The sequence below is a fragment of the Pelophylax lessonae genome (genome assembly GCF_965119305.1).
Source record: "Pelophylax lessonae genome assembly, chromosome: 6".
NCBI lineage: Eukaryota > Metazoa > Chordata > Amphibia > Anura > Ranidae > Pelophylax > Pelophylax lessonae.
In genome coordinates this window covers 215,970,054-215,984,954 of record NC_138773.1, presented here as the reverse complement: position 1 = coordinate 215,984,954, position 14,901 = coordinate 215,970,054, and the positions used below count along the sequence as shown (strand labels likewise).

Sequence of the window (14,901 nt, the reverse complement as noted above, 5' to 3'; positions counted from 1 at the left end):
TTAAGTCGCAAGACCACCATAAATGCGCGAAAGTGCCCCTCTGTGTCAGACACCTCCAACAGCGATCTGAGCGTTGCGGAGACCAAGCATGTAGCTTCACCGGAGTAATGTACCATTGAACTAAAATTTTGAAGGCCGTTTCTTGGATTCTCGTGCTCAGTGAGCATTTGTGCGTAAATATGCAAGCTTTTTCCCAATTCTTCTCTGATATTGAGCAGTCCAAGTCTTTCTCCCATAGTTTCTTATATTTGTCTGGTGTCCGTGTTGGGGTACACAGGATCCACTGGTATGCTTGTGAGGTGGTTTTGTAGCATGGTGATTGGTCTCCGCAAAGCCTTTCGAAGGCCGTTAAAGGTTTAGTCAGAGCTGATCTGTTTTTGTGATTCCGGACAAAGTCGTGGACTTGAAGGTGCTTCCAAAAGGAGAGTGTATAATTTTTTGGTTTGGTCTCATTGAATTCGTTAAGGGACATTAGGTTGTTTCCTCGGAAACAATCTTTTATCCGCAGGGTGCGATCTGATGAGGGAGTGTTTGAATCCCTACAATCCATGGCAATGCCAGGTAGAAAGTCTGGGTTGTCAGAGATTGGTGTCATAGGACCTGGGTTGGAGACCAGTTGATATTCAGAGGCAAGTCTATTAAAAATGGAGAGTGTGGTAGATATTAATGGATGAAGTCTGACTTCGACAGGATAATTGGTAGGATCTGACCAGATTAAGTTTTGGGTTGGGAACTTTGAGCAGCATCTTTCCAACTCCACCCAATCTTTTTGCTGGGCATGGCAGTGCCAATCGACTACTCTGGTAATATGAGTGGCGTGGTAATATTTGAGGAAGTTCGGCAACCCTATGCCGCCTCTTGGTTTAGGTGAATGTAATCTGAGGATGTTGATTCTGGGTCTTTTATGAGCCCAAATGAATTGTCTCTGAGTGTAAGTGAGCTTTTTAAAGAAGACAGCAGGAATTTTGATGGGGATTGCATGGAACAGGTAGAGTAACCTAGGTAGGATAACCATTTTTAAAATTGCGGCTCTTCCGAACCAGGAGAAATTTTTGGAATTCCAATTAAGAAGGTCCTTATTAATTTTCCCCAGAAGTGGTGTAAAATTCGCTCCAAATAGAGATTCAACACGCGGGGTGAGTTGGATACCTAGGTATTTGATGGATCTGGATTCCCATTTGTAGGGGCAGTTACTTTGGGTTAGTTTTTTTTGGTCATCTGACAGGGAGATATCCATGGCTTCAGATTTGGAGTGGTTAATCTTAAAGTTGGACAAATATCGGAAGTGGCGAAATTTTAGGTTCAGGTTGGGTATAGAGATATGAGGTTGGGTGATGTAAAAAAGTAAGTCATCAGCGTAGGCTGAGACTTTATAGTCTCTATCTCTGACTCTGAATCCATGAATTGCCGATTCTGCATTCACATGCCTAATTAGGGGTTCAAGGGCTAAGATAAAGAGAATCGGAGAGAGAGGACACCCTTGTCTCGTTCCATTTTTCAAATGAATGGGGGAAGAAAGTATATTATTAACCTTGATCCTCGCAATAGGGTCAACGTAGAGGGACCCAATCCAGGTCATCATGTTATTACCCAGGCCTATGTGCTCACAAATGGCTAGCATGTAATCCCAGGCCACCCTGTCAAAGGCCTTTTCGGCATCTGTGGATAGAACCAAGCCTTCCAAGCCATTTCCACGTGCCTCATGTATCAAATTTAGCGATTTTATAATATTGTCCCTTGCTTCGCGGCCGGGCATAAAGCCCACCTGTTCAGGTCCAATGACAAGGTGGAGTAGGGGTCTCAGTCTGTTGGCTAATATTTTGGCAAGAAGCTTAACGTCAATGTTTAAGAGTGAGATGGGTCTGTAGTTTGCACAATCCGTTGAGTCTTTTTCTTTTTTGGGGATCACCGTTATGTGTGCAGTGAGGAATTCTGCAGAGGGTCTAGATCGTTTAGAAAGGACGTTCAGTGCTTTGGTGAGAGGGGTCGTTAACGTAGAGTCAAAGGTTTTATAGTACTGGGAAGTCAAGCCATCCGGTCCTGGGCTCTTGCCATTTTTCAGATCTTTTATAGCCAATTGGACTTCTTCTGTGGTAATGTCTTTCTCTAGCTCTAGAATGTCTGAATGTTCGAGGATAGGTAAGCCGCTATCTCTGATGTATTGGTGGATAAGCAGGTCCCTAGGTCCCGTCAAGTTAGGGGGGCGAGATTGAGGAGGGAGGTTGTACAGTTTTTCGTAGAACATGCGAAATGCCTCTGCAATGTTCTTAGAGTCATGGTACTTTTTATTGTTCTTGTCTCTGATACATGGGATATGTGACGCAGTCTGTAGGTCTTTAAGTGCTCTCGCTAAGTATTTGCTACTCTTATCCCCATGTTCATAATAGATCGCCTTACTTAGATATAAGGATCTTTTGGTTTTCTTAGTCAAAATGTCAGCTAATTCTTTTCTACGCTCGAGCAGGTCTTTGTGTAAGGTCTTAGCTAGTGAAAGTTTGTGCTGGGTTTCTAGGAGGGCAATATTAGTCACTAGTTCAGATATGCGTTTATTGTTTTCTTTCTTTTTCCTAGCCCCATACTTGATAAATTCCCCCCTAATCACACTCTTGTGAGCCTCCCAGATTGTGATCGGGGAGGTCTCAGGAGAGATATTTTCGCGAAAATAATTCGTTAGGGTAGATTGGATATTTGTCTTGATCTCCTGATCAATTAGCAAGGCGGGGTTCAATCTCCAATTGAACATGGGTTTGCAATTTGTGCTTGGTGAGATGGAGATTGATATTGGGGCATGGTCAGATATTGAGACAATCCCAATTTTGGCCTCCAACAGATCCGGTAGATCTCTTTGGGTGATGTATAAGTGGTCAATTCTCGCGTAACTATCGTGAGGGGCCGAGTAATGAGTAAAATCCTTTTCTGTGGGATGTAAGGCTCTCCAAGTGTCGACCAAATTTAGGGATCTCAACAATTCCTTAATTTTTTTCAGACGTTTGTATGCAATGCAAGTTTTACCAGAGGAGGTATCCTGCAGGGGGTCCAAAGGGATGTTAAAGTCCCCCCCCAGGATTACACATCCCGTTGCAAAACTTTTAAGTTCTGAAATTATTTTGTAACAGAATGACACTTGCGCCCTGTTCGGAAAGTAGACATTAGCAAGCGTGCATGGACGCCCATTGAGTGTACCAGCCAGAAAAATAAATCTACCCTCGGGGTCTAGATATTGGTTTTCGACCGTGAACGGTGCGTTTTTACTCATCAGAATGGCCACACCTTTGGTTTTAGCCAAAGGATTTGAGGCAGCATACATCTTGATAAAGTGTTTATCCGTCATTTTAGGGACAGAATTGTGTTTGAAATGAGTCTCCTGGAGGAAGACTATTTTTGCATTACTCTTTTTGAGTTCGATTAAAATTTTCTTTCTCTTTTCAGGTGTATTAAGACCGTTGATGTTATGAGATACAATCAAGGGATTTCTACCCAGGTGTGAAAAAGCCATGTTTGTATCTCGAGAGGGGAATTGGATCTTGGGGAATGGGGAGAGAAGGACAGGGGATAGTTAAGGAAAGAAAAGAATATGAGAAATACAGAGAGGAAGGAAGTAAAGACAAATACCGTAATAAGCTGATGTCTGAGGGAGAAGCCCAGACACCCACTAATCAGTAGACAATTCTATACTGAAAGTATCAAAATACAGTAATACTTAGTGAGAAAAAAGACAACGTATAAAAAAGTCTCTTGGGGACAATGGTGGAGACGCAAAAAGGAGGCGTCCCAAAAATTCAAGAAAAAAAAGTTCTATGTAACAGGACAACCTGTCCAAACCCACACAAAACGACTCAGTGAACAAATGCATAATAAAACAACAAAGAAATATGGACTCTGCGGCCAAATGTAACGTAAAACGGGCCAATAAGGGAACCTGCAATAATAACTGACACAGATAGGGTGGACCCAAGTTGGAATAATCCCCCCACATTGTGTACCACATTAGGAATGGTAAATTGTTCCCGACAACTGAGACTGGATCTTGTCAAGAAAAAAAAAATAGCAGAAGATATGTAGACCAGAGATTGTCATTAGATAAGTGCAAATTTCAAAAAAAAAAAAAAAAAAAAAAGGGGAAAACAGGGGGAAGAGATGGGTCATTGCCTACAAGCTGCAGGTGAGACCGGTACACAAATACCTCCAGGGTTCAGTTCAGGAATGTTTGATCAGTCAAGTATTCCAGGATCATCAGGATCTTCATCATGAGACTTTGTCTATAACCCAAAAGTTTTTGCTGTGCTCGTCCGGAGGATCTCAGCAACATATGAGGGTTGAACACCACCTGTTATAAATGTGGGTGGGTCAAGGGAAAAGAGCTCCAGAGATGAGTTCAGCAGATAACAATTAAAAAAGGTGTCCCAGCGCTCAAGTTATCCTGATGGAGCATATATACTTTTTGGTGCAATAATATCCCCCTCGAAGATGACACAGGTTAATAACATCTCTTTTGCAGCAGAGGGTCAGAAGAGAACCCTGTGTCAGAAGAGGATTCCGGTCTTCAGAAGTCATCAGGGAACAAAGTGTCCGTCATATGGATTGCAAGTTCCTTCTTTTGAAGTATGGATCAGCGTCTCTCAATTGTGATCTTTAGATCTGGGAGTTTTCGGCGGGGAGGAGAAGGGAGGATGATTCCCCTTGTTTTTTGCTTTCTTGCTCTTAGCGAAAGGGGATCTGTGATCATTAGGTGATCCAGGATCATTGGAGAGATTGGGCGGGGTGGGAGGTAGGAGGAATTCAGCATACCAGTCCGGCAGGGCGATCAGATCGGTCTGCAGATTATTGCAGAAGGTGGGCAAGTCCTCAGGAGTGCGCAGCAAGTACTGTTTACCACGATATGTGGCTTGCACTGCAAATGGATATTTCCACCTGTAGGGGATGTTCTTCTCTCTTAGCATATCCAAGATGGGTCTGACCGCTTTCCTGTTTTTCAACGTGATCGGAGACAGGTCTTGGAAAAGTTGTATCTGGGTCTCGTTGAAAAAGATTTGTTCACTCTGTCTCGCCTTATGCAAGATTTCTTCTTTGAGAGAATGGCTCAATAAACAGCATATTACATCCCTAGGAGGGGCGGGATCAGGGGCTTTTGGTCTCAGAGCTCTATGTGCCCTTTCCAGCTCTATAGGGGATTCGGCTGGCCTCTCCAATAGGTTATTGAAAATGGATGTCAGAGCCCGCCTGATGTCACCCCCCTCCACTGATTCAGGCAATCCTCTAACCCTTATATTGTTCCTTCTCCCTCGATTGTCCAAATCCTCGAGGTGCCTGTTTATAGCGATAAGGTGATTAGAGTGGGTACTGGTAACTGTCTCTAGCCTTTTAATGGCTTTGTCCCTGTGTTTGCCTGACCTCTCTACCCCCGCCATTTGCTCATGAAGTCTGACTATGTCAGCTTTTAGGTCCGTGATGGCCGCTGCGAAAGACCCTTTTATGTCCGCCGCTATAGCGGTCATGTCGTTGAGGGTAAGCTGCCTGTCTGTGTGTGGGGAGTCACTTACTGTGTCCTCCGAGGCAGCGATTGAGTCCGCATCGAACTCTTCCTCCTCCTCCTGCTGTTGTCTCCGCGCCATCTTGGTGCCTGGTGCGTTCCTCCGGGCCGCGGTTTGAGACTTGAAGATGTCGGCGATGATCTTGCCGTTCACCGCCTTGGTGGACTTGAATTGTTTGCTCTGGGAGATCGGCTTGTTAATTCTGCCCATTGTAGCGCAAATGAAGCGAGATAAGCGGCCGCAGAGTGGTTTTAGAGCCGGTGTGGGTCCGGAGCTCCTTCCCTAGGCAGCCATCCTCGTTGCGCGTCAAGCCACGCCCCCCGGTTAGTATTCTTAGTGGTCTCACTTTCAAGCAAGCGCTGTGATTACAAATCTTTTTTTCAATTGGATTTGATCTGCTTTGAATCAACTTTATAGTTAATTTACCTTGGACTCTTGGATATTTCTTTGGCCCTGTCATTGTATTGTATGTATGTGGATTCTTAACTGTGGGTCGTTTACCTAAGGGGAGTCTCCATTTTGTGGAGTGCTGCCAAACTAGAGCCAGTGTGCCCAGTGACAATTTCAGTGACTCTTAAAAAAATCTGAATGCAGCACACTATTTGTTCTTGTGTTCAGAGCTGACAAAGGGCTGTCTTCACTTCTGGTGTTTGAGCAGACCAGCCAGGTATAAAAGAAACGTAAGGGCAGGATGGCGTTACTATTACCTGCATGGGCAAAGCACACATTCACTTCAAAGGAAACTTGTACTGAGAAAAAAAAGAGTCTACTACTGGATTTTTAAAATACTAGTTTACTAAATAATCCAATGGCTTCAGCACATTCTGCATTATATTGGAGCAAGTATGCAATTTAAGACTTTTAACTTCGCTCTCACTTTCCCAATCTGAATGCTTGTTCCAGGTCAGTGTCTCGGAATGTACTGAGGCCAGATACAGTTAGACAACAAGTATTCTTAGATAAGGATCAAGAAATGACAACTTACATTATGCCCTCAGTACAAGTTTACTTTTATGAAATTGGTGTATTTTGGGACAAAATTGCTACAGTACTAAATTATTAATCACACAGCACATAAAGGGTACCTGGCATGAAAAGATATGTGTTTCCAATTGCGAATCTCCTTTTGAAAACACTACCTCCCTTGTCATGCTGACCCTGAATTCTTTCCTAGTCAATGACATGCCATGAGTATGCAGATCAGATCTGAGTCCCTGGCTGCATTCATTCTCCAGGTCTGTGATTCTGAAAATATTTCTAGGCAACCAGCTTTTTTCTGAAGTGTTGGATCTTGTATTTTTGTCCACATAACATATATTTTTACACTAAATTTAAGCAATAAATATAACCTGCTTCCAATGGGAGCCTCAAACTAATGTCCCCTCCATACCTGCATACACACACAAAGGGCAATAAAATTATCAGTATATTTTGGATTGTGGTGGGAAACCCAAACATGTCTATGTTGATAGTATCCTAGGTATTATTCAACCCCAGGACTACAAGGCTAAGCAGTGCACACCTGAAAGCTCCCTGGTTAAAAATAATCAAAAACTGCCATTCTTTATTTTTTTACTGTCCTTATATATAATGTCAAATATCTTAATTCCTGTCAAAGTCTGTAAACAGTTAGAAACATCTTTGAATGTTAGAGTAGGTCCTTACAAGTGTATTTATCCATAGTTATGTTGGACCAAATTAAATAAGATATGACTCAATAAAGGCATACAAGTTATACAATTTTATAATGAATTGAGTAAAGGAGTTTGATGAAAGGAAGCCAAGTTGTGTTGTATAAACATTATATGTAATTGTCAGCTGCTTAGTAAACGGTTATATTTTTTCATTAGTGAAGGGATAATGAAGGCATATACAAATGACCTATTATTCTTAGTTTTTAAGCCTCCAAAATCCATTCCTCTATGAAAGCAATAAAGTATAAAAAGTTTACAGAGCCAGCCTCCATCACACATTCTGCAATATGATATACAAACTTTAAAAAAAAAGAAAATTCAAAAATGGGGCTTGATTGAAGACAGCACCACGGGAGAAAAAATAAAATGACACCACTCACCTAAAATTCACAAAAAGTGGCACAAAAACATACTTATATATAATTTGTACGTACTCTGACCTCCACTGGTAAACATTTTTAGCATGTTTCATTCTTAGCATTTAAATTAATTAACAATATTGAGTTATATGGGTTGTTTTAAGTGGCAAGAGAAGACTTAGGATAATTGATATAACTAGATTAAATTAGGAGGCCAGAGAGGTTAAAAAATGAAGTTAATCGATTTTACAAGCAATGGAGTTTGTGAGAAGCCTTTTTGCACAGCAGAAAACATTATATCATTTTAAAATATTAAACTATTCAATCTTGTAAATGTTATTCCCCTTCAACATATATAGTTAGACCGATAGTTTGAGCTTAAATAACTGCAAATAAGGCTAAATAGCAGTTACAAATAATCACTTGCACAGTTTGGTGCCATTAGCACTTATTATCAACAAATTATATAAATGGCATTATAAGCTGTGTAGCTTATTCAGGAATCTGTCAAATCCAATGCTATTGACAATTGCAATTAAATACTTCTATTTAAGAGCCCCTGTCACCAATATAAGTAATAAAACCCAAATAATACATCACTTTTTCTATTTAATTCTTCTTCTATTACAACCCTTGCAAATTTTAAGTGGAACTAAACCCCCCTATCCTTTACAACTAAGGAAGCTGCCATCTTAGCTTCTGTTTGACCCGCATTTGCCATGGTGCTGCACATGTAATTGGTTATGACACCATTTGATGTTTTGACAGTTCAGTTGGGAGCATAAGCTAATGTGACAGTTATTATTCATGGAATGACTTGAATGTTAACTGTTTTGGGAGACACCTAAATCGATAGGTTTAGTTCTGCTTATAGACCCCCTCCAGAACTGTCAGAGCTGCAAACTTTCCTTACAGTTATAACCAAGTGGCTCTGTTGGTTGTGAGAGTTGATAATTTTGATTCTCCCAGTGCTGAGACTGAGAGCGGGACATACTTGCAGGTGTCCCAAGTAAGTAAAGTTTTTTTTAATCATGTAGTTCTGACAGCAAAGGACAGTTGTTCCATAACTTTCAGGGCTGCATTGTGAGAAAACCCTCCATACTGTTAACTGTTGTAAATGTGCTAATGGCTCTCACTGTCACTTTCAGCGAGGAGCTTTGCAGGAAGGGGTAATGTAGTGTAGGGGAAATTGTCCTATTCTTATTAAAGTAGAACTAAACTCACTGATTTAACTGTTTGCCAAGACTGCACTCAAGCCTTAACCCTCCTCTTGTGTTAGGGTCAAAACTGACCCGTTTTCAGGTTTTGAATGTCTATAAGTATCACATAAATTTGTTTATTGCATCAAGATTTTTTTACTTTGTCGGGAACCTCTATTTAAACAATGTAATAGAAAAATAATCCTTTTCACTAAATTATAAAATACTGTGGTGAAAATTAAGACGTTCATGGTGTTAGGGTCAATTCTGACCCAGTTATAATATAGGATTTTAGGACACTAATAAGTGCCAAAACTGAAATCATAAACACTCTCTCTGCTTAGTAAAAGTGACAGCCAATCCCCTCTCAACCCTGTGAGCTGTAGTTAGGGAGGGGCCTATCTCTTTTCCTGCTTGTCTGCTTCTCTAAATAAAGTGAAGAAACATAGGACAAATTCATTTCAGAGTTGCTGACTTTATTTTACCATTTTTTAAATTTGACAATGAGAGGTATGCTATCAAAAGAAAGGTCTAGGGGTCACACCAAAAATATTAAAACCAATCTTTTCAAGGATAAAGAAGCCTAACAAGGTAACCAAGAGGTAAGAAACAAATTTGATGATAAATAATTATTCAGAGGGTATTTTATGGCTGATTTAAAACACGGGTCAAAACTGACCCTAACATCATGGATAGTAACGGAATTCTAACATAAGAGGAGGGTTAAGTGGGGTACACACTAGTAGAAAATCTGCCAAAAATTCCCGTCCAATGTAACATCGTACGATTTTCGCCTCGTGTGTAGGCTTTCAGCAGCCGATGCCGATATTTTCATCGAAAAAAAACAGAGGGACAAACACCAAAATTTTTATTGTCCATCCCCAGACGGCCAATTTTCGTTTAATGTGTATGCAGTACGTCCGTGAAAAATCGGATACGAAAGACCGCGCATGATCTGAAGTTGCTGACAACCCGGAAGTCTAGGAACAAATATGCCAAAAAAAAAAAAAATCGGACGAGAAATTTCGTGAGCATTTATGCACTGTCAACTAAAACGGTAATGAACGATGAGCATGAGAGAGAAAAATCGGAGGATATTTCGACCTATTTCCGTCAAGTGTGTACGGGCCTTTACCATGAAAGATAACCCTCACAGCTGCTGGTGCTCCCAAACAAACTGTCAAGCCATCAAATAGCTAGTGTCCTAACTGATCACATGAGCACCATCACAACTGCACATCAAACTGTAGCTGTAAAGGACAGAAGGGTTTAGTGCTGCTTTAGATTTCCAAGGGTTATAAATTAAAGAAAAGGTAACACTTTATTTGGACACATTGATGACTCAGTAATGTATCTGCAAAAAAGCATTTAAAGTAAATGTTAGATCTGGTGACAAGGTTTCTCTAAGTGTCACGTTGCAGCAAATGGTTACTGATTTAATAAATTACTGTTTCCTCAGTTCTATTTTTCATAGCACTGAGTTAAAACATAGATAGTTATTATGAACTAAATTAAATATCTACTGGCAAACCAATGCCCCACTGTTTATTGCATACGGTATATTTATATGAGACAAACTGGGAAGGAAGGTCTTTTTATTTACCCATTATTGACCTAACTATCTTATTGTTTTGTTCACATAATTAAAAGTACTTAAAATTAAAGCAACATTGTATTTTTGTACATTACATAGCATGTTCGTGGCCCAGAATAAGGGAGGGTGGTTAGAGGCATTGGGAGAGATTTACTAAAACTGGCACACACAGAATCTGGTGCAGCTGTGCAAAGTAACCAATCAGCTTCTAGGATTTGTTGTCGAAGCTTAACTGAAAAATCAGAAGTTGATTGGTTACTATCACAGCTGCACCAGATTATGTATGCACCAGTTTTAGTAAATCCCCTCCACTGCTCACTAAATGCAAATGGGTTATTTACTTTGCAAGCAAATGTGCAGTTTGCAATGGAATTTTCCCTTTAGCTTAGTGAATGTGGGGGAAATCGACTTTGCAAAGAAAACCCAGTCTTGAGCAAGGAAAATTTATAAAAGCAGTATATTTGTTTACACCTGACTGGATGAAAGAAGTCAGCAGAGCTTCCCCTCATTCTCTAAGCTAAGGCACATTTCCCTTGCAAAGTAAACAGCCTGCTTGCCTTTAGTGAATTCGCCTAATAGCTGTATATAGAAGTAATGAAGTCCTGATATTTAAGCAAATACATTAATACATTTGGCAGTCTCTTCCTGCTTTTTCAGATCTGCAAGGTCTTCTTTAAATAATATCATTCACAAACAAAATAAAAATAAAAAAACACACTGGTAAAAGCCAAAAAACATTGTGTGATTATAATTGTATTTAATGAGTTCATTCTATCCCATACCTTTCTTTTCTTCAAATCCTGTGTCTGACTTCAGGGTGTGACTGCTACTGTGCAGGGAGTCTTTAGAATCTTCATTCTCATCAAGGATTCCAGCAAAACTGATTTTCCTTTCATATCTGTGCCGGTCCATCTCTGGATCCAGACGGAGTCTACAAGTCTCCAGATCCTTATGCAGGGTCATAAACAATGTTACAAGTTTGCCTTTGCTTAGGTTTAATAATGAATGCATTTTTTCAAAGCTGTGGCCACTAAGGGTGAACATAAAAATATTATTTGGGGAATTGTGTACAATAATCCAACCACTCAGAGATCATTCTTTAACACACATACACAAATTTGTGCTATCACACAAGAAGACCTTTAGATGAGCACACAATGCAGGGACAGGACTGTTGAAATAACTGTATGACAATGTAAAATCCACATGCTGGAGGAGTTCTGGATGTTATTTTGACTTTTGATATTCAGGCAAAGTTCAGAAATCACTTTTAAATACCAAAAGGCAATACAGGACCTTGAGACTTATGTAAGGGGCAATATAACTGTTTTCAATTGCTGATTTACCGTATTTGCCGAGGTATAAGATGACTTTTTAACCTTATAAACATCCCCCAAACATAGGGGGGTCCTCTAATACGCGGAGTATAAAATGTGAGGACTACTTTACATGGCCCAAATCAAAGGTCCCTATTAATCTCTAAGCAGGGTAACTACACAAACGCACCTATTAATCTCCAAGGTAAGTACACAGGGTGTAATCTCTCAAAGCGCTGGCTGGATGTGCGGGAATACTTACCGATATGTACCATAGCTTCAGCTACATACAGTATACATCACTGAGCCAATCACAGTGAGCGATGTATTCTATTATTGAATACAAAGCCTGCTTGGATTGGCGGAGTCAAAGAGGCGGGCTGATAATGCGCGCTGAGCCAACCACGGTGAGCAATGTAATAATTATTAAGTACAAAACAAGCTCGGATTGGTCAGAGTGAGTCAGAGAGAGTAACATCGTCAGCCCACCTCTCTGACTCCACCAATCCGAGCAGGCTTTGTATTCAATAATAGAATACATCCCTCACCGTGATTGGCACAATGTGGTATAGTGTATGTAGCCGAAGCTATGGTACATACCAGTAGAATATTCCCACACATCCAGCCAGCGCTTTGAGAGATTACACCCTGCGTACTTACCTTGGAGATTAATACCGGTAGGTGCGTTTGTGTAGTTACCCTGCTTGAAGATTAATAGGGACGTTTGTGTACTTACCCTGCTTCGAGATTAATAGGGACATTTGTGTACTTACCCTGCTTCGAGATTAATAGGGATGTTTGTGTACTTACCCTGCTTCAAGATTAATAGGGATGTTTGTGTACTTACCCTGCTTGGAGATTAATAGGGATGTTTGTTTTAGGCCATGTAAAGTAGTCCTCACATTTTATACTCCACTACGGTACAGAAGGGGGGTAGTCTTATATGGCGAGTATAGCCCAAAACCTATGTTTTAACTTGAAAATTGGGGGGTCGTCTTATACACCCAGTCATCCTATACACCAGCAAATACGGTACCCTGTTACAACAATAATTAAATGATTATTAACTGAAGGACCTCTTTTTCAAAGTATACATTAACTTTCACTTCTGCCTAAGAAAGGGTTTTTTTTTAAAGCTCTTCTGTATCACACAGTAAGGAAGGAATTTGGGCAAAAAGCTGAAAAAACAGTTTTAAATACAGTATCTCACAAAAGTGAGTACACCCCTCACATTTTTGTAAATATTTTATTATATCTTTTCATGTGACAACACTGAAGAAATGACACTTTGCTACAATATAAAGTAGTGAGCGTACAGCTTGTAAAACAGTGTAAATTTGCTGTCCCCTCAAAATAACTCAACACACAGACATTAAAGTCTAAACTGCTGGCAACAAAAGTGAGTACACCCCCTAAGTGGAAATGTCCAAATTGGGGCCAAAGTGTCAATATTTTGTGCGGCCACAATTATTTTCCAGCACTGCCTTAACCTTCTTGGGGATGGAGTTCACCAGAGCTTCACAGGTTGCCACTGGACTCCTCTTGGTGGATGTTAGAGACCTTGCACTCCTCCACCTTCTGTTTGAGGATGCCTCGCAGATGCCTAATAGGATTTAGGTCTGGAGACATGCTTGGTCAGTCCACCATCCTTACCCTCAGCTTCATTAAAAAGGCAGTGGTCGTCTTGGAGGTGTGCATGGGGTTGGTATCATGTTGGAATACTGCCCTGCTGCCCAGTATCCAATGGGAGGGCATCATGCTCTGCTTCAGTATGTCACAGTACATGTTGGCATTCAGGGTTCCCTCAATGAACTGTAGCTCCCTAGTGCCGGCAGCACTCATGCAGCCCTAGACCATGACACTCCCACTACCATGCTTGACTGTAGGCAAGAAACACTTTTCTTTGTACTCCTCACCTGGTTGCCGCCATACACACTTGACATCAACTGAACCAAATAAGTTTAGCTTGGTCTCATCAGACCACAGGACACGATTCCAGTAATCCATGTCCTTAGCCTGCTTGTCTTCAGGAAACTGTTTACAGACTTTTTTGTGCATCATCTTTAGAAGAGGCTTCCTTTCGGGATGACAGCCATGCAGACCAATTTGATGCAGTGTGGGGCGTATGTTCTGGCCACTGACAGACTGACCCCCCACCCCTTTAACCTCTGCAGCAATACTGGCAGCACTCATATGTCTATTTCCCAAAGACAACCTCTGGATATAACGCACATGCACTGAACTTCTGAGCACATGCACTCAACTTCTTTGGTCGACCATGGCGAGGCCTGTTCTGAGTAAAACCTGTCCTGTTAAACTGCTGTATGGTCTTGGCCACCGTGTTGTAGCTCAGTTTCAGGGTCTTAGCAATCTTCTTATAGCCTAGGCCATCTTTATGTAGAGCAACAATTCTTTTTTTCAGACCCCCAGAGAGTTCATTGCCATGAGGTGCCATGCTGAACTTCCAGTGACCAGTATGAGAGAGTGAGAGCGATAACACCAAATGTAACACACCTGTTCCCTATTCACACCTGAAACCTTGTAACACTAATGAGTCACATGACATTGGGGAGGGAAATTGGCTACTTGGGCCCAATTTGGATATTTTAACTTAGAGGTGTACTCACTTTTGTTGCCGGTAGTTAATGGCTGTGTGTTGAGTTATTTTGAGGGGACAGCAAATTTACACTGCTATATAAGCTGTACACTCACTACTTTGTATTGTAGCAAAGTGTCATTTCTTCAGTGTTGTCACATAAAAGATATAATAAAATATTTACAAAAATGTGAGGGGTGTACTCACTTATGTGAAATACTGTATTTGAAATCTCTGCCAAAGAAAGTGTATGTATGTTCATAAAGTATTGTGTTTCACAAAACTCTGCTACAGTGCCTTCAAAAAGTATTCATATCTGTGACGGAACCGCTTGGCATCCGGCTTAGTGGCTTACTTCCGCCAAAAAGTGCCTCCTGCCCTCCAAACCATTTTGAGCAGACTGAGAGCTAATTCAGGAATGGTTTTACAGGTGGAGGCAACTAAGAATTTTTTCCCTACATATTTTTTCTGACATCAATATGTGCCATTGCCAGAAGGTTTGCTTTGTCTCCCAGCACAGTCTCAAGAGCATGGAGGAGATTCCAGGAGACAGGCAGTTACTCTAGGAGAGCTGGACAGGGCCGTAGAAGGTCCTTAACCCATCAGCAGGAC

At 41.0% G+C, this 14,901-nt stretch overlaps 1 protein-coding gene across 35 annotated transcripts in view; it reads right to left on the bottom strand.

Moving 5' to 3' along the window:
• The window catches only part of UNC80 (unc-80 homolog, NALCN channel complex subunit), a 222,403-nt gene that overhangs the window by 120,337 nt on the left and 87,165 nt on the right, over positions 1–14,901 (bottom strand). For all 35 annotated transcript variants that reach the window (XM_082262331.1, XM_082262360.1, XM_082262361.1 and 32 more), the window contains one exon: positions 11,160–11,325. In XM_082262331.1, coding sequence (XP_082118457.1) covers positions 11,160–11,325 — 166 coding nt within the window. The remainder of the gene's footprint in view (positions 1–11,159; positions 11,326–14,901) is intronic.